This window comes from Staurois parvus, unplaced genomic scaffold (assembly GCF_062004578.1).
Source record: "Staurois parvus isolate SC_StPar_1 unplaced genomic scaffold, SC_StPar_1.0 ptg000493l, whole genome shotgun sequence".
NCBI lineage: Eukaryota > Metazoa > Chordata > Amphibia > Anura > Ranidae > Staurois > Staurois parvus.
In genome coordinates this window covers 355,073-375,895 of record NW_028318289.1, presented here as the reverse complement: position 1 = coordinate 375,895, position 20,823 = coordinate 355,073, and the positions used below count along the sequence as shown (strand labels likewise).

Below are 20,823 nucleotides of genomic sequence, written 5' to 3'. Positions count from 1 at the left end.
TGGTGGGCCCGCCCAGAGGTCGTGACCTGGCCCGGGACTGTTTCAGTCCATCCCCACCATCAGGGGCCCTGGTGAAGGCACAGCCCGGGCTTAGACCCCACGCTCTGGGTTGGTCTATCAGTTGGCAGCCGGAAGGCTCCGCCTGGCGGATCATAACAGGGGTTGAGAGATAGATTTGTGTGTCGTCGGCATAGAGGTGGTAGTTGAAGCCGTGAGAGTGTATGAGTCGGCCAAGGGAGGAGGTGTAGATGGAGAAGAGAATGGGCCCAAGGACAGAGCCTTGAGGGACCCCAACAGAGAAGGGGAGTGAGGGGGAGGTGGTAGCATTATAGGTAACGCTGAAAGAGCGTTGTGACAGGTAGGATGAGAGCCAGGAGAGAGCAGAATCTCTGAGGCCGAGGGAGTGTAGTTTTTTGAGGAGGATGGGGTGGTCGACTGTGTCGAAGGCTGCACAGAGGTCAAGGAGTAGGAGCACTGAATAGTGGCCACTAGCTTTGGCGGTTAGCAGGTCGTTGGAGAGTTTGAGTAAGGCAGTTTCAGTCGAGTGTAGGGGACGGAAGCCGAACTGTAGGAGATCGAGGAGGTTGTTGTCATTGAGGTGAGAGCATAGGCGGGTGTAAACTAGGCGCTCGAGGAGTTTAGATGTAAATGGGAGCAGGGAGATGGGTCTGAGGTTGTTCAGGTCATTGGGGTCCAGGGAGGGCTTTTTAAGTATGGGGGTGATGTGTGCATGTTTCAGAGGGGAGGGGAAAGTGCCGGAGGAGAGGGAGAGATTGAAGATGTGGGTGAGGGAGCGTAGGATGGAGGGGGAGGGAGGTCGTAGGAGTTGTGAGGGGATAGGGCCAAGGGGGCAGGTGGTGAGGCGGGCATCAGAGAGGATCTTGGAGACTTCCTCGATGGTAGTAAGGTCAAAGGTGCGGAGTGTTGGGGGAGCTTCAGTATGAGGAATGTAGGGTGGGGTGGAAGTGGAGGTCAGAGCAGTGGTGGGGCCGTGGGAGAGGGGCGATGAGGGGGTAGCTGATTGAGGGGGAACGGGGTTGGAGGGATTTTTAGCAGCGACGAAGTCCCTGCGGGTTATGTCGAGGGGGAGGGGGGATGAGGGGGTAGCTGTGTGAGAGGGGAAGGGTTGAGAGGGCGTGCGATGTCTTTGCGAATTGTGTCAATCTTGTTTTTGAAGTGATTGGCAATCTCAAGGGCAGTGAGTGAGGTGCTGGGTGGAGGTGGGGGTGGCGAGAGTAGAGAGTTGAAGGTGGAGAAGAGTCGGCGAGGATTGGAGGAGAGGGCCTTGATGAGGGTCAGGAAGTAGGCTTGTTTGGCTGCGTGGAGGGAGGAGGTGTAGGTGTGGAAGGCAGATTTGTAGCGGGTGAAGGCTTGTTGGGATTTGGTTTTGCGCCATAGTCACTCCAGGGCACGACTGCGTTGTTTGAGGGTTTTGGTGTGATCAGTCTGCCAGGGCTGGAGCGGTCGGGGTCTGATGTTGCGTGTGGTTAAAGGCGCTAGTGAGTCAAGGGCTGTTGACAGCGCGTTGTTGTAGGCAGTCATAGCCAAGTCGGGGCAGGACAGGGGGAGGATCTGTCTTGGAGTTGATCAGCTGCAGAGTGGAGGGGGGCAGGGTTAAGGTTGCGGAGGTTACGGCTGGTAGTAGTGTGACATTTGGAGGGGTAGGCGTTGGAGGATGAGGAGATAGAGAAGGTAATCAGGTTGTGGTCAGAGAGAGGGAAGGGGGTGTTATGAGGTTGTGGAGAGCGCAGCGGTTGGAGAAGACAAGATCAAGGATATTACCGTTGGAGTGGGTGGTGGATTGTATGCACTGTGCAAGTGCAAAGGAGGAGGTTAAGTGGAGGAGATGGGATGTGTCCGGGTTGTCGAGGTTGACAGGGATGTTGGAATCCCCAAGGATGATGGTGGGTAGTAGAGATGAGCGAATCGAACTTGGCGAAGTGGAATTCGTTTCGAAGATTAGGAAAAGGAGGGGTTCGTTTTAAGGTAAGTCCTGCATACTGTGCTAGTATGCGATGCATCCTAGCACATTATGACTAGAGATGAGCGAATCGAACTTGGCGAAGTGGAATTCATTTCGAATATTAGGAAAATTTCGAATCCGAAAATTAGCAGACTTCGGGTGCGCGTATCAAATTTTTCCAGCAATGACGGCAACATGTGTGGCAATGGAGCGGGGATCTCTGGGAAGGCGCGCAGACAAGGCGCGCTGACCCATAATGCATTCATTCATGACATGTGATCGCATTAGCCAATCAGCAGCCAGCCAGCCAGCACTGTGTAATGGTGGAGCTATAAATAGCGGCCATCTTAGAATTCTCCATTAGCCTCCGGTCATTCAAGAGAGACAGACCTCTCTGTATTAGGCACAGAGTTAGGGCCACAGACACTTTAGGGACACAGAATCGTTACTTAGGGACACAGAATTGTTACTCAGGGACAGACACAGAATTGTTACTCAGGGACAGACACAGAATTGTTACTCAGGGACAGACACAGAATTGTTACTCAGGGACAGACACAGAATTGACTTAGTTAGGGCCACAGAGACTTTAGGGACACAGAATCGTTACTTAGGGACACAGAATTGTTACTCAGGGACAGACACAGAATTGTTACTCAGGGACAGACACAGAATTGACTTAGTTAGGGCCACAGAGACTTTAGGGACACAGAATCGTTACTTAGGGACACAGAATTGTTACTCAGGGACAGACACAGAATTGTTACTCAGGGACAGACACAGAATTGTTACTCAGGGACAGACATAGAATTGTTACTCAGGGACAGACACAGAATTTTTACTGAGGGACACAGAATTGTTACTGAGGGACACAGAATTGTTACTGAGGGACACAGAATTGTTACTTAGGGACACAGAATTGTTACTCAGGGACAGACACAGAATTGTTACTCAGGGACAGACACAGAATTGTTACTGAGGGACACAGAATTGTTACTGAGGGACACAGAATTGTTACTGAGGGACACAGAATTGTTACTCAGGGACAGACACAGAATTGTTACTCAGGGACAGACACAGAATTGTTACTCAGGGACAGACACAGAATTGTTACTCAGGGACAGACACAGAATTGTTACTGAGGGACACATAATTGTTACTGAGGGACACAGAATTGTTACTCAGGGACAGACACAGAATTGTTATTCAGGGACAGACACAGAATTGTTACTCAGGGACAGACACAGAATTGTTACTGAGGGACACAGAATTGTTACTGAGGGACAGACACAGAATTGTTACTCAGGGACAGACACAGAATTGTTACTGAGGGACAGACACAGAATTGTTACTGAGGGACACAGAATTGTTACTGAGGGACACAGAATTGTTTCTGAGGGACACAGAATTGTTACTCAGGGACAGACACAGAATTGTTACTCAGTAACAGACACAGAATTGTTACTGAGGGACACAGAATTGTTACTGAGGGACACAGAATTGTTACTGAGGGACACAGAATTGTTACTCAGGGACAGACACAGAATTGTTACTCAGGGACAGACACAGAATTGTTACTCAGGGACAGACACAGAATTGTTACTGAGGGACAGACACAGAATTGTTACTGAGGGACACAGAATTGTTACTGAGGGACACAGAATTGTTACTGAGGGACACAGAATTGTTACTCAGGGACAGACACAGAATTGTTACTGAGGGACAGACACAGAATTGTTACTCAGGGACAGACACAGAATTGTTACTCAGGGACAGACACAGAATTGTTACTGAAAGACACAGAATTGTTACTGAGGGACAGACACAGAATTGTTACTCAGGGACAGACACAGAATTGTTACTCAGGGACAGACACAGAATTGTTACTCAGGGACAGACACAGAATTGTTACTGAGGGACAGACACAGAATTGTTACTGAGGGACACAGAATTGTTACTGAGGGACACAGAATTGTTACTGAGGGACACAGAATTGTTACTCAGGGACAGACACAGAATTGTTACTGAGGGACAGACACAGAATTGTTACTCAGGGACAGACACATAATTGTTACTCAGGGACAGACACAGAATTGTTACTCAGGGACAGACACAGAATTGTTACTCAGGGACAGACACAGAATTGTTACTGAGGGACACAGAATTGTTACTGAGGGACACAGAATTGTTACTCAGGGACAGACACAGAATTGTTACTCAGGGACAGACACAGAATTGTTACTCAGGGACAGACACAGAATTGTTACTCAGGGACAGACACAGAATTGTTACTGAGGGACACAGAATTGTTACTGAGGGACACAGAATTGTTACTGAGGGACACAGAATTGTTACTCAGGGACAGACACAGAATTGTTACTCAGGGACAGACACAGAATTGTTACTCAGGGACAGACACAGAATTGTTACTGAGGGACACAGAATTGTTACTGAGGGACACAGAATTGTTACTCAGGGACACAGAATTGTTACTCAGGGACACAGAATTGTTACTCAGGGACACAGAATCGTTGAATTAAAGAGTATGTCAGACAACACGCAGAGGAGTGGCAGAGGAGGCAATGTTTCAGGAGCGAGCAGACGTGGCAGCAGAGGAAGGGGTCGAGGCAGCACTAGTCGCAGCCAGAGGCCAGTGCTCCCGGTGTCATCCAGCGGTCGTGTGTCTCCACCGACAACCCTGCCGTCATCGATTGGTTGGCTCGGTCGTCTTCCTCTTCCCAGGTCACCTCTGACACCTACAGCCAACGGTCGGTGGGTACGTCAGACACAACCGTTAGTTGGCATGGCCCGGGAGCAAGCCCACTGAAATCACGTGTCCTCTACCTGCCCCTGTCCTTTGGTGTTCCCTCACCAAGCGAAGTATCGCATGCTGTGGGCTCAGCCCCACTGTACAGTGAGGAAGAGCTAACAGAGGGCGGTCAGGAACGGGGGGAGACATCCGCCTCTTCAGCAGCCAGGCGAAGAAGTACTGGCGAGGAGAGTGGCTCGGTAGCCGGTCTAGAGACAGGTCTGTCTCCTGACCCACACGCAGCCGAGGGGGCTAGTAGTGAGGCGGAGACCCTAATTGATGATGATGAGGCTGATCGCACTTGGCAGCCTCGTCGTCATCAGGCTATTGCTTCCGCATCATCAGGAGAAGAGGGTGCCAGCTTGGCAGCGAGCAAAACAGTCGGTGGGTTGCCCAGGAGGCAGCAGGGTCGCAGCAGTGTCAGTGGAGGCAAACAGCCACGGAGTAGAGCACCAGCTCCACTGCAGCCTACCACCGCGGCCAGTAGTGGTGCCGGTGTGCACGGAGGAAGTAGCAGTCAGCCAGTGAGGAGTAGCGGGGGCAAAGTTTCCTACTCGGCAGTGTGGCAATTTTTCGTCAAGCCGCCCGAGGAAGTAAACGTAGCCGTATGTCAACTATGTGGCCAGAAAGTCAAGCGTGGCCAGGGGGCCCATGTTGGGACTACAGCGTTGCGTCAGCATATGCAGCGTCGCCATTTGGTGGCCTGGGAAAACCGTGATAAAGATACGGCGGTTCTGCCTGCCCTAGCCCCCGCTCCATCACACGCTCCGTTACTTGCTCCGTCACCCGACGTCAATCGCCCTCTATCAGCCAGTCAAGGCTCCAACACCTCTGCTGAGGGGAGTTGTCACTCGTTGGCATCTTCCGCTCGTTCAGATGCTCCTTCTCCTGCTACTCCTCTTCACGGATTCCGTCAGCAGTCTTTCTTGGAATCCGTTTCCAAGAGACAAGAGTTTGCAAGCACGCACCCGACGGTGCAAAAGCTGAACGTCCTCCTGTCCAAGTTGCTGGTGCTGCAGTCCCTCCCTTTCCAAGTGGTGGACTCAGCACCTTTCCAAGAAATGATGGCTTGTGCCGCGGCGCGGTGGAGAGTGCCAAGCCGGCATTTCTTTGCCAAAAAGGCAGTGCCAGCCCTGCATTCACATGTAGAAGAGATGGTGGGCCAGTCTTTGAGCATGTCGGTCTCTGCCAAAGTGCGCGGCAGCGCCGACGTGTGGAGCTGTAACTACGGTCAGGGACAGTACATGTCATTTACGGCCCACTGGGTGAACGTGGTGCCGGCACAGCCGCACCAGCAACTTGGACAGGTCACGCCGCTTTTGCCTCCACGTTTGCACGTCCTTGGTCCAGCAAAGATGTCCGCCTCTACCACCTCTTCTTCCGCCGTGTCCTCAGCCGCCACCCCCGTGCCAAGTCCCATTACCCGACCGGCATATCACATGTGCAGGGCGCAATGGTGTCACGCTGTGCTGCACCTGGTATGCCTTGGCGAACGTAGTCACACAGGGGAGGAACTTCTGAGTGTAATGAACAGAGAAATCGACAGATGGCTGTCTCCGCGCAAACTGAAAATCGGAACCATGTTGACCGACAACGGAAAGAACATGGTGTCTGCTCTGCGTCAAGGAAGGTTGTGCCATGCGCCATGAATGGCTCACGTGTTCAATCTGGTTGTCAAGCGGTTCCTAAAATCCACCATCCCACTGCAAGACATCCTTAAAATGTCACGTAAACTTTGCATGCATTTCAGCCATTCCTACACCGCAAAGCACACCCTCCTTGAGCTGCAGCGGCAGAACGGAATTCCACAGCATCGCCTGATCTGCGACGTTGCAACAAGGTGGAATTCAACCCTACATATGTTAGACCGCCTTTACGAACAGCGAAAGGCCATCACCGATTTCCTGATGTTACAAGCGGATAAAGGTACTCCCCTGTGTAACTTCGATGTCAGCCATTGGCAGCTCATGCGTGACACCTGCCGCTTGCTCAGGCCCTTTGAGGAGGCCACGCTATTCGTGAGTCGGCAGGACTATGGGATGAACGACGTCATTCCTCTGTTGCACGTCCTGGAACAAATGCTGTTAACAATGGCTGGTCAGGGTGCGGTAGACGTGGCGCACAGATCTCAACGCCACATGACCCCTGTGGGGGCAGGACAGGAAGAAGAGGAGGAGGTAGAGGAGGACATTGGTGCTCAGGAATTATTGAGTGAAATGGGTGGTTTTTCCACTCAGCGGACAGGAGTGGAGGAGCAGGAGCATCTGGTAGAGGAGGAGGAGGAGACAGAGGACCCAGATGCACCGTGGCAGTATGCTGTGGAGATGGAGGCAGGGAGTCCCTCGCATTCCTTGGCACAAATGGCCCATAGCATGCTCGGTTGCTTGCGTAGCGACAGCCGAATAATAACCATCAGACAGAGGGATGACTTTTGGCTGTCCACCTTGTTGGACCCTCGCTACCGTTCAAAAATGGTGGCCTTTTTCACACCTGCTGAGAGGGAGGACAAAATAACGTACTATAAAAACCACCTATGTAGTCAGTTGGTCTCTGCCTTTCTGCGCCAACGTCCATCCTCAGACACTGTGGGCCCTGTGCGCTCGCGTTCCGCTGCCATGGCAGCAGGGGAGGGGTGGGGTGGTAGGAGCAGTGGCAGCTCCACCAGCAGCGGCTGCCTCAGTCTGCAGTCGATGATGAGTAGCTTTCTTCACCAGCGCAGTGAGGAATCTACTAACCAGCCGCAGCAGCAGCATCAGGTGGACCTGGAGCAGGACCTCAAAGAACAGGCTTGGGCCTACTTGGACAGCACCCTGCCAACCAAGGTAGACAATCCCCTTGACTACTGGGCAACGAAACTTGACCTTTGGCCCCAACTAGCTGAATTTGCCCTTGAAAGGCTGTCATGCCCGGCCAGTAGCGTGGCATCGGAGCGCGTGTTTAGTGCGGCAGGAGGTATTGTAACTCCGCGGAGGACACGACTGTCCACCCAAAGTGTGGAGAGACTCACGTTTGTGAAAATGAATCAGGCGTGGATTAGTCTGAATTTCAAACCACCAGTTCCTGACACAACTGACTAAATCCGCCATGAATCATGCCCCAAACATGTTATTATTTTTAACATAGGCCTCTGTATGGCCTTCAATTTAAGCTGCTTACGCTTCGCCACTCTGCCATGGGCCCCTGTACCGCCTCCTCTTGCTGCTGCCAGGTCCACAGTGTGTCATGGGTCCCTGTACGGCCTCCCATTGCTGCTGTCTCCATCGCCACACTCTGCCATGTGCCACTTTCAGGTCTCCTCACACTGCTGGTGGGTTCCATTTTGTCATAGGGTGCTGGCAGATTACGGGCCTCCCATTGCTGCTGCCAGGCCCGTAATCTGCCATGGGCCCCCGTACCGCCTCCTCATGCTGCTGCCAGGTCCAGAGTGTCTCATGGGTCCCTGTACGGCCTCCCATTGCTGCTGTCTCCATCGCCACACTCTGCCATGTGCCACTTTCAGGTCTCCTCACACTGCTGGTGGGTTCCATTTTGTCATAGGGTGCTGGCAGATTACGGGCCTCCCATTGCTGCTGCCAGGCCTGTAATCTGCCATGGGCCCCCGTACCGCCTCCTCATGCTGCTGCCAGGTCCAGAGTGTCTCATGGGTCCCTGTACGGCCTCCCATTGCTGCTGTCTCCATCGCCACACTCTGCCATGTGCCACTTTCAGGTCTCCTCACACTGCTGGTGGGTTCCATTTTGTCATAGGGTGCTGGCAGATTACGGGCCTCCCATTGCTGCTGCCAGGCCCGTAATCTGCCATGGGCCCCCGTACCGACTCCTCATGCTGCTGCCAGGCCCGTAATCTGTCATGGGCCCCTGTACCGCCTCCTCATGCTGCTGCCAGGTCCAGAGTGTCTCATGGGTCCCTGTACGGCCTCCCATTGCTGCTGTCTCCATCGCCACTCTCTGCCATGTGCCACTTTCAGGTCTCCTCACACTGCTGGTGGGTTCCATTTTGTCATAGGGTGCTGGCAGATTACGGGCCTCCCATTGCTGCTGCCAGGCCCGTAATCTGCCATGGGCCCCCGTACCGACCCCTCATGCTGCTGCCAGGCCCGTAATCTGTCATGGGCCCCTGTACCGCCTCCTCATGCTGCTGCCAGGTCCAGAGTGTCTCATGGGTCCCTGTACGGCCTCCCATTGCTGCTGTCTCCTTCGCCACACTCTGCCATGTGCCACTTTCAGGTCTCCTCACACTGCTGGTGGGTTCCATTTTGTCATAGGGTGCTGGCAGATTACGGGCCTCCCATTGCTGCTGCCAGGCCCGTAATCTGCCATGGGCCCCCGTACCGACTCCTCATGCTGCTGCCAGGCCCGTAATCTGTCATGGGCCCCTGTACCGCCTCCTCATGCTGATTCTCCCCATGAGACACTCTGATTCTAAGATCGACGGCACTCATCTGCATGTCATACTGACTGACAGTATTATTTCTCTTCCCCAGCAGACTCCAAGGGCATTTAAATTAAAGGTACAGTGTTCTGCACTAATATAAAGGCTCTCTGAAGCCTAGAAACACCTTTTTATAAGTTAAATTCGCAGCGAATATATTCGCCTCGATTCGAATTTATTCCTCGAATTCGCCGAATCAGCCGAATCGAATTTTTGAATACTTCGCTCATCTCTAGTGGGTAGCTCAGAGGAGAGGAAGTCCTTAGTACACCCATATCACATGGGAAATTGTGTCTCTGCACTGGAAAACATGTGAGTGTTCATTTTTTTGGAGTTTTAAGTATATTAAAACGCTGTTGCACTATGGAGGTCTGTTTTTTTCTCAATATATATGCCCTGTATATATGAATCCATATTGCAAGGAAGTGGTCTGAGAGGAATCCATTACTTGGAGGGGGACCTCAGTGGAGTCGGTGGAGTCAGCGAAATTAATAAAGCCAGGTTGAGATCCTTTATATATAAAGCTCTGTGACCCGCAAGGGTCGAGTTTGGAAGGTGAGGAGGCATTTTGGCTAATCCGGGAGAGTCACATCAGAGAGTCACTAGGAGCATGTTTGCAGCATGGAATGAAGTTGTGAATCACTGTGTAGTGAACACTTATTATTTGCACAGTTTGGCATCACATGTATTTTGGACTGTTTTTTATTTATTTATTTATTTTGGTACACTTGTCACTTTGAACACAAGTGGTATCACTTCATCAAATATTTCACTTGTTTTGGTTAGCCACTAGGCGGCCCAATAGGAGTGTGATTTGGCACAATACATTATCTCAATGGATTAGTAGTGTATTTTGTATATTTTATATTTATTTGAGCACAAATTTATTGTTGTAATCACGGTATTCATCATTAATTTATAGGGGATTGAATGAATTAATTATAATTGTTTTTTTATACACAATATAAGCCGAGCGCTTCATCACAATATTTTTTGGTTTTAAAAAATTGTCTACATATATTGAGAAACCACAGGTGATGTTGGTAGAAATAGGGGATGTGGTAAAACTCTGTTTTCAGAAAAGAAGCCTCCGTGTTCATGATAATATTGTTCTCCAATGCTGAATTAATAAGGCTTCATTGGAGAAAGCCAGTAAGGGGTTGTAGTTTAGCTTCTGATATGTATTGCGATCTGAGAGCAGCCTGTTGGCCTCTCTTATATAATCTGTTCTGTTTTGAATAATGATGCCAAAACCCTTGTCTGCAGGCTTGATGACAATATCTGTATTGTTAGTAAGCTTTTGGAGGGACATTTTTTCACATAGTGTAAAGTTGGACGAATTTTGGGAGAGGTGTGATTCAGAATTGCACATGTGGATGAAATCAGCATATACCATCTGATAAAAAGTTTGGACATAAGGTCCCTTATTATGGGTGGGATTAAAAATGGACCTCGGTCTCAAAGTGGTGTGCTGGACAGGAGGGGAAGTGAGGAGATGTTGTGTGAGCTATGTGAGATGGGGAAACCGCTCTCATTGTTTGAATACTGCTTGTGTGGAGTAAATTAAATGTTTTCACTGACATTCTGCAGTTTAGCCACAAGATGTCACTGTTTTTCTAACACAGCCTCAGACTGCATAGATATTTCTATAATCATGAAGAGGTGGAGTTTTCACACAGTGTTGAGAGAAAACAGGAAGGAGAGGAGCCATGTTCTGGAGAATGGTGAATGAGGGGGGCCCTGTGAGCTGAGAATCTAATGACATCCAGGTGTGAGAACATCCCTTCCGTAACCAGAGCTGCAGCTAAGTGAAGCTGATGAGATTGCTGCCAGGAAGCTGATGAGATTGCTGCCAGGAAGGCTGATGAGATTGCTGCCAGGAATGCTGATGATTGCAGAGGAACTAAGCAACATATACGGCGAGACCGCTTGTTGAAGAGACATTTGTTCTGTTCAGAGTCACCAGCGGATGCAAAGCAGACCCGGGTCGGTAAGATCGTGCACGTACCTCATTTCAGTGTTGGCGCCTTGAGACTGAGTCCAGGCCTATAGTTAGTTAGTTAGTTAGTTAGGGTCTCTGTTTGTGTCAGGCCACAAGTGTTACTGATTATTGGAAGGACTCCACAACTTAAAGTGACATTTCACATTGGAGAGCTGATAAAATCCCACAAATTCAAGCTAGACTGGCGTTTTGCTCAGGAGGAAAACTCAGGCACGTGCTACAGGACCAGTTATGAGCGGGGGAATACTGTAGATTTGTGTAAGATTGTAAGCTGTTGTGCTGCACTGCAGGCTAGCCCATACCGTACACCCATACACTGATTCCTGTTTTTTTAGGGTAATAACAGGTAAGGTGTGGCAGCTTATTTGTGCCCGCCAGTAGGTAAATTACTTCACTTTCTACCTTCATCCATCAGAAGGCGCCGTGTGCAGCACAAGGGTCTCAGCCTTTGGGCTGGGTGTATGTAAATTTATTGTATGTTTCCAGCATTTGTGGTTGTGTTTATTTGCCACATCTAAAATTCTGTTGTGGCAAAAGCTGGTGTTGGGGTTGCTTTCCTCGTTCGTGACTTCACTGTATCCTGGGGAGCCAACCCCGGTACACGGCTTACAGCTACTCAGCATCATCACAAAAATTTTCTAAATATAAATCTAATCAAATTAGAATAGGCAACTCTGAGTCATCAAAGGATATGGTCTCATTATCTGACTGGATAATAAGATCTGTATGAGGTGAATTTCTGGTTAGTTTGATGGCATGTAGCCTGTTTTTCTGTCTGTATCTCTGGGATTTTCCAAACCTGACCCTCCGTCTCTTCCGGTGACATCATTTCCGCAGATGCGTTCCACGCTGGTTAGTGCAGACTCTTCCTGGTTTTGAAGGCCATCGGATAGGCTCCTGTCAGGAGCCGCCGTGACACACGGCTCAGCGCAGGCGCAGTGTGCCCGTTCACGCTGATGTACGGGCACTAGGTCCTGGCCAGCCGCGGTGGAGACAGAACCCGCGCATGCGCACTCGGAGCCGCAGGTGAACACCTGGCACCAATGACAGAGCAGGGCACGGTATTTAAATCCGCCCTGCGCTGACATGAATTGCCGTTTGGTCTCTCTGTGTTCCTGATCCTGTGTACTCGTATTCTGATTGTTGCTGACCCGGATTGCCCCTGACTGTGCTGTACTCTCCTGCTCTGACCCCTGGCTTGCCTGACCTCCCTCTTGGATGCTTCCTATTGGATCTGATCTTCTGTTGCTGACCTGGCGTGTGACCCGACCATTCTCTGCCCGCTGCTTTGTACCTCGCTGCTCCCACGGCTACCGACTCGGCTTGTCTGACCACACTCCTGCTCATCCATCCATCCATCCACCTTGCTCTGGCACATCCGCCTCTTCACATCAGGCTCTCATCCTGCAGATACCTCTGGCGGATCCCTCTACCACGGGTAGGTGTACTCAGGGGCCGCGACCTGGTTCCAGTCTGCTCCAAGTCCATCCCCACCATCAGGGGCCCTGGTGAACAAGCAGACCGGGACTTAAACTCCGCGCTCTGGGGAATCCTAACCGGTGGGCCGCTAGAGGTGCCGCCAGGCGGTTCATTACAGCTCCACTGTACCCCACACATTAGGGAGATCTCCCCTACCGCACCCACAGCTGTATATCACCTTAGCCTGACACCCATGGCATGACCGGCAGGTACCTGCAGGATGGAGAGGAGTGGCCATTTCCCATTACACAGATGAGCTCGCTTATTCATTGCCTTTTGTGAGTGTTCTTGTCCTATATTATTAAATACAGCTATTACTACTGCACTTAGACTGGTGCCTCCTGTTTTCTTCTTTCCTGCTTCTAGCAATGTCAATCCCCTGATTCCCACAAAGCTTTCATTGGTTCCTCCGTCTGACCTCTACTTATTACAGGAGTCAGTAATGACATGGAGGTCAGAGGGAGGAACTAGTGAGAGGTGCTGGGGACCCAAGTGATCAACACTCCAGCAGTGCCCATTCTAGTGTAGGCTTCAGCAGAACATTTTGCAGAATCAGACTAGCATTCCAGTACAGTCAGCAGCTAAGGTGTATATTTGCTAATTTTTTCTGTTCTGTTCATATAAGTAGTTCAAGCTGACCAAGGTAGTCTGTTCAGCAAAGACATATGTCCTATAGGTTTGAAAAATGTAAAACCCAGACCCGCATGATGACCTACCTGAAGACTTAGATATGTAGTTAGCCTAGAGTTGGGCTTAAAGTGATATTAAGCCCCACGTTTCCTAAGTACTTTCAGCAGCCTATTTTAATCTCTTACTGAGTATGCAGCTTCTTTAAATTTGAATATTTTCCTATCTTCCAGTTTAACCTGGTGCCATTGTAGCACCTTCCTATTTAGCTAGAGGGGGGCTCTAGCTCTAATTGTTAGAGAGGAGGCCTGAATAGCAGCCTGGGTCAAATTCAGGTCAGGAGCTGGGAGGCTCTGCAGGCTGGCCCTCTGGGCCACTATGGAGAAACTGGATTAACTTTTTACAGGCACTGGATCGCCTCCCCAGGGATTCACCCAGTACAGCTGGATGAGGAGAGTCATCTGGGGTCTGGGGTGGTACTACTGGAGATACTGGCTAGCTCTCCAGAAGAGAAAGGTTGCTATAGAGACTTGTACATAATTGCTAAGGAGTTTGTCCTCAGTTGCCAATCCCTTGGGCATCCATTTACCCCTTACCCCATCCAAGTTCTATATCCCTCAATAAAACTTCAAAACAAAGCTCAAGGACTGGTACGGTCTCTAAGTGCAAGTCTGGGTAATGGAAATACTTGTTGCCTGATTGTGCAGGACTATAGGGGGACCCAAATCTTCAGCAACTCCAAAGGGGGTAGTGCGACATCAGGTTACAGGGCTCCTGTTTCAGGGTGACTCTTTTCTCTTGCAGCATCCTATGGAGCCACCATTGTATGCAGAGCCCAGAGTTGAGTTTCCATACACCAGTGGTCTCAAAGCTGCAGCCTGGGGACCAGAAGCAACTATTTGCTTGCTTTTATCCAGCCCTTGGGGTTTTTTCAACCAGCAATGAGACATAATTCCCCCCCCCCCCCACCCTGACAACAATGAAGTGACATAATTCATCCCAATGACACCAACAATGAGGCACAATTCCTCCCACTAATAGCAAAGATGGGCATTGTCTATTCCGACTGATGTCGGGACCTTTTCTACACTCAGTAGCCACAGTCAGGCCCCCCTAAAGTCTGAAGGACCATAAACTTGCCTTTTGTTTACAAAATTTGGAGTCCCTTGCCATACACTGTGTGCATCAATAGAAAAACACAGCCCCATAGTCTAGGATAGCAAGGCACTCCCCTGCTCACTACTGTCTGCTGTTAACTATACACTATGAATTTTTTCCTTTATTTACAATAATGAAAATTCCCTTTTCCAAGCTAACAGATTAACTTTTTCTGCATTCTTTCCCGTGAAGACCAGGAGTTCAGGGAAACAGTACTAAGAGAGCAGGAGTTAGCAGTAAACTGCAAGCACTGGTATAAGAATGTTAACAAATCGTTTACTGGGGAATGTTTATTTTAATTGTGCTTAATGTGTTAAGCTAAGAAAAACAATGGTGGAAACAAACTATGCTTTTGCCTTGAAAGTGATTTCAGGAAAAGTTTATCAAACATCTGGAAATAATAATCATGTAAGGACAGGGCATTGAGCTCTATTTCAGTTGATCATGTGGTCAGGTAGTCCCTACAAAAGGAGAGGATCCTTGTTTGGCAGGGCTGTAGCTCACATGACATTTACTGTGGTTCTCTACTGGAGAAACATGGTCCACCTGAAGCTGTATGGAGAAAATAAGGACATTGACATTACTGACTCTAAGAATGTTGGGTGCCTGCCATGCTAATTCAGTGTCCTCAATACTTTCTCAGCACCGAAGGCCTCTGGTTTAACCACTTGGCCTCCCTTTATAACCAGGTTATTTTTTGTGATACAGCACTGCGTTACTATAACTGACAACTGCACGGTCATGCAACGCTGTACCTAAAATACGTTTATGACCTTTTCCCCACAAATGGAGCTTTCTTTTGGTGGTATTTGATCACTTCTGGGTTTTTTATTTTTTGCGCTACAAACAAAAAAGACAGACAATTTTGAAAAAATTCATTAACATATTTAATATAAAAATTAAAAAAACTAATTTCTTCATAAATTTAGGCCAATATATATTCTGCTACATATTTTTGGTAAAGAAAAAAAAATCCAGTAAGCGCATATTGATTGGTTTGCACAAACATTATAGCGTCTACAAACTATGGTGTATATATAAATATACTAGTAATGGTAGTGATCGACGACTTATAGCAGGACTGCAATATTGGGGCGGGCAATCTGACACTAACTGACACTTTGTGGGAACCAGTGACACTAATACAGTGATCAGTGCTAAAAATATAAACTGTCTCTGTATTAATGGCACTGGCTGGGAAAGGATTAAACATCTGGGCGATCAAGGGGTTAACTGTGTACCTAGCCAGTGTTTATGTTTACACAGTGTGGTGTTTTTACTAGGTAATGAGCTGGATTTTATTCCCTGCTTTGCAGAAAAACAGAATCCAGCACATCACTACTGACAGGACACAGCTCTGCTTTGTTTACATAGCTGTGTCCTGTCTCTCTGTTCGCTGATCAGTTTGTGCCGGAGGTAATCCATTGGCCAACACACACTGATCAGCTTCTGCTGTAATAAATCAATGCAGAAGCAGCACGTCGGGGGCTGTGTCCTGTCTCTCTCCTCGCTGATCAGTGTGTGCTGGGGGTCATCCATTGTCCACCAAACACTGATCAGCTTCTGCTGTAACAAATCAACGCAGAAGCAGCGCATCGGGGGGCTGTGTCCTGTCTCTCTCCTCGCTGATCAGCGTGTGCCGGCGGTCATCCATTGTCCGCCAAACACTGATCAGCTTCTGCTGTAACAAATCAACGCAGAAGCAGCACGTCGGGGGCTGTGTCCTGTCTCTCTCCTCGCTGATCAGCATGTGCCAGCGGTCATCCACTGGCTGGCACGTGCTGAATGGCTTCTGCTGTACAAATCAATGCAGAAGCAGCGCATTGGGGGCTGTGTCCTGTCTCTCTTCTCACTGATCGGCGTGTGCCTGCGGTCATCCACAGGCCAGCATGTGCTGAATGGCTTCTGCTTTACAAATCAATGCAAAAGCAGAGCGTCGGGAGCTATGTCCTGTCTCTCTCCTCGCTGATCAGCGTGTGGGCAGTGGTCATCCATTGGCTATAACGCGCTGATCAGCTTCTGTTGTAACAAATCACAGCAGAAGCAGCACGCCGGGGGCTGTGTCCTGTCTCTCTCCTTGCTGATCAGCCTATGTCGGTGGTCATCCATTGGCCGACACGCTGATCAGCTTCTGCTGTAACAAATCAACGTAGAAGCAGCACGTCGGTAGCTGTGTCCCGTTTCTTGCCTCGCTGATCAGTGTGTGCTGGCGGTCATCCATTGGCCTGCACACACTGATCAGCTTCTGCTGTAACAAATCAACGCAGAAGCAGCGTGCCAGGACCCCCTAAACCAGAAAAAGGAAAATCACGTAGTGGCCGCCCTGTAGCAGTACATCTTAACTGGATATGGGATTCCTAAAAATGGCATGTTTTAGGCATTTTTTTTACTGATCTAAATGCAGCCCACTATTTTTAATAGACATCTACAAAGGACCTGTAAAGTTGCGCTGCATATACAGTAGATAATCTGTGCTGCTGGTTAATACATTTACTTGTGTATGCCCATATATGAACAAATAAGCACCACCTTCCCTTGGTTAAAAAAAAGCTAAAAGAATGTTTGCGTATGCAAACCTGCAAATATGCACAAAATGGTAACAAATAATATAAGAAAAGTTCATTGTTAGGGTTTGCAAACACTTAAGGGTCCATCTATAAAATGTTTGTTGCATGGAAGTGGCAAACATTTACATAATCACAAAATAAAAATTGCCATACTTTACACAATTACAAAATAAAAATTGCTATACTACCCTATTGCTATCCACTCTTCGTGGAACACTACAATGCAATCCCACAATGCAGCCTGCATTTTACAGTCCATTAATAAAATGTAGGCCATGGTGTGGAGTCTGTTGTCTGTCATGGAGCTCCCTCTACATATTACTGCAGAGTACTCTGGGAAAACCCTCTCGACACCCCAATTCCATTCCTTTTACTATGGAAGCAAAGCATGACAAATATTTGTAAAGCCTATTGCTGATTTTTATAAATGTCATTTTTAAATTTTTTTTTTTTTTTTAAAAGCAGCGATAGGCCTTGGTAAGAGCCTTGCTTTATAAGGCTCCATGCACATGGGGCGTTTTGATAACGCTGGTAACATTAGCTGTGTAAAGCCATGTTAAAAATGTGCATTTTTCTGCTTTTTTTAGCGTTTAGCGACATTTTTCCGCATTTGCGTTTTTTAGCGGTATATATTACCAAAAAATTCATTTTTTTTGGTAAAAAAAAAAGTCCAAAAATGCCGCTTTGTGGTGTTTTACCGTGTTAGAGCATTTTTACACCTAAAAAACTCCTCTAGAAATCCACTAGTCCAGGGTTTTTTCTCCAGCCAAAAAAACATCCTTGCCAAAAAATGTTGATTCCAGTCTATGTGTGCATGGACACATAGGATAACATGCTGGGGGGTTTACTAGCTGTAGAAAAAAATGTCAAAAGCCAAAAACAGCCGTGTGCATGAGTACTAAACGGAGCCCTAAATGTCACATATACACAAGAAAGATGCACAAGCACAAGAAAGATGATACAATATTTAAAAGAAAAAAACAAAAGTAGCTATAAAACGTACCTGCATTCTGCCGTTACATCCAGAATTTGAGTCAGAAATTTTGCAATATTCAATGATATCTCTGGTATTAAATACCAGTCCTATACAACTGAGAATCATTGATAAGATGTCAAACGCTAGGGAGGTTTTGACCTAGGGGAATAAAAATTAATAATTAAAATGGCTTTTATTGCATAATCTTGATATGGAGACTGGATGTGCCCCTTATACCAGAATAAAAATGAGGCATTTGTTTATGCAGCTGAGTGCAAGCAGCCTATGTAAGGGAATGCAGACACAACAGCTGTATAGGCACAGCCCCATGTCCCCATATGATAGGTGTGCAAGCCCACGTCGAAGAAAAATATATTTGAAATATATTTTAAAAATACTCTTCCCAAATATATTGACATATATTTGAAATGCTACAATTTTTGGCCATATTCAATATATATATATATATATATATATATATATATATACACACATATACATACATATACAGTCAGGTCCATAAATATTGGGACATCGACACAATTCTAAAATTTTGGGCTCTATACACCACCACAATGGATTTGAAATGAAACAAACAAGATGTGCTTTAACTGCAGACTGTCAGCTTTAATTTGAGGGTATTTACATCCAAATCAGGTAAACGGTGTAGGAATTACCACTTGTTAAGGGACCAAAAGTATTGGGACAGAATAATAATCATAAATCAAACTTTCACTTTTTAATACTTGGTTGCAAATCCTTTGCAGTCAATTTCAGCCTGAAGTCTGGAACGCATAGACATCACCAGACACTGGGTTTCATCCCTGGTGATGCTCTGCCAGGCCTCTACTGCAACTGTCTTCAGTTCCTGCTTGTTCTTGGGGCATTTTCCCTTCAGTTTTGTCTTCAGCAAGTGAAATGCATGCTCAATCGGATTCAGGTCAGGTGATTGACTTGGCCATTGCATAACATTTCACTTCTTTCCCTTAAAAAAACTCTTTGGTTGCTTTTGCAGTATGCTTTGGGTCATTGTCCATCTGATATGTGAAGCGGCGTCCAATGAGTTCTGAAGCATTTGGCTGAATATGAGCAGATAATATTGCCAGAATTCATCCTGCTGCTTTTGTCAGCTGTCACATCATCAATAAATACAAGAGAACCAGTTCCATTGGCAGCCATACATGCCCACGCTATGACACTACCACCACCATGCTTCACTGATGAGGTGGTATGCTTAGGATCATGAGCAGTTCCTTTCCTTCTCCATACTCTTCTCTTCCCATCACTCTGGTACAAGTTGATCTTGGTCTCATCTGTCCATAGGATGTTGTTCCAGAACTGTGAAGGCTTTTTTAGATGTTGTTTGGCAAACTCTAATCTGGCCTTCCTGTTTTTGAGGCTCACCAATGGTTTACATCTTGTGGTGAACCCTCTGTATTCACTCTGGTGAAGTCTTCTCTTGATTGTTGACTTTGACACACATACACCTACCTCCTGGAGAGTGTTCTTGATCTGGCCAACTGTTGTAAAGGGTGTTTTCTTCACCAGGGAAAGAATTCTTCAGTCATCCACCACAGTTGTTTTCCGTGGTCCTCCGGGTCTTTTGGTGTTGCTGAGCTCACCGGTGCGTTCCTTCTTTTTAAGAATGTTCCAAATAGTTGTTTTGGCCACGCCTAATGTTTTTGCTATCTCTCTGATGGGTTTGTTTTGTTTTTTTCAGCCTAATGATGGCTTGCTTCACTGATAGTGACAGCTCTTTGGATCTCATCTTCAGAGTTGACAGCAACAGATTCCAAATGCAAATAGCACACTTGAAATGAACTATGAACCTTTTATCTGCTCATTGTAATTGGGATAATGAGGGAATAACACACACCTGACCATGGAACAGCTGAGAAGCCAAATGTACCATTACTTTTGGTCCCTTAACAAGTGGGAGGCACATATGCAAACTGTTGTAATTCCTACACCGTTCACCTGATTTGGATGTAAATACCCTCAAATTAAAGCTGACAGTTAAAGCACATCTTGTTCGTTTCATTTCAAATCCATTGTGGTGGTGTATAGAGCCAAAATTGTTAGAATTGTGTTGATGTCCCAATATTTATGGACCTGACTGTATATTAATATTATACAGTATTTATTTATAAAGCGCCAATAGTTCGCTCAGTTCTGTACATTACAATGGGGGACAGAACAATAACAATACCAATACAATGCAAAACATGAGGGGATCGAGGGCCCTGCTCTTTCGAGCTTACAATCTAGGAGGGAGGGGATGGTGGCACAGGAGGAGATAGCTGTGGGGGATGGAGTGGTAGGAAGAGTGGAGGAGGTCGGCAAGTTAGCAGGGGGTGGGGTAGGCTTCCCTGAAGAGGTGGGTTTTCAGGGTGCGCCTAAAGGAGAGGATAGTAGGTGATAATCTGATGGGTTGGGGCAGGGAGTTCCAGAGGATGGGTGACACCCTGGAGAAGTCTTGTAGGCGGGCATGGGAGGAGGAGACCAGGGAACTAGAGAGAAGGAGGCCTTGTGTGGAGCGGAGTGTACGTGCTGGGTGGTACTTGGATATTAGGTCGATGATGTAGTTCGGGGCAGTATGGTGGACAGCTTTGTACGTCAGTCTTAGGATTTTGAATTTGATCCGTTACACACATACACTGTATGTTGAAATGTGTTTTTATTACAAAATCTATAAAAATATACTGTATGTCTTTAAAAATACAAATCTACATTTTTGGAATGCATTTACAAATATATGTAAAAATATATGTTAAAATGACTTTTTTATATGTTAAAAAAACTGAAGAATAT

At 47.5% G+C, this 20,823-nt stretch overlaps 1 protein-coding gene across 2 annotated transcripts in view; it reads right to left on the bottom strand.

The window, feature by feature from the left end:
• The window catches only part of LOC149452162 (uncharacterized), a 117,320-nt gene that overhangs the window by 10,778 nt on the left and 85,719 nt on the right, over positions 1-20,823 (bottom strand). For both annotated transcript variants that reach the window (XM_089689700.1, XM_089689701.1), the window contains exon 5: positions 18,040-18,171. In XM_089689700.1, the coding sequence (XP_089545826.1) occupies positions 18,040-18,171 (132 nt within the window). The remainder of the gene's footprint in view (positions 1-18,039; positions 18,172-20,823) is intronic.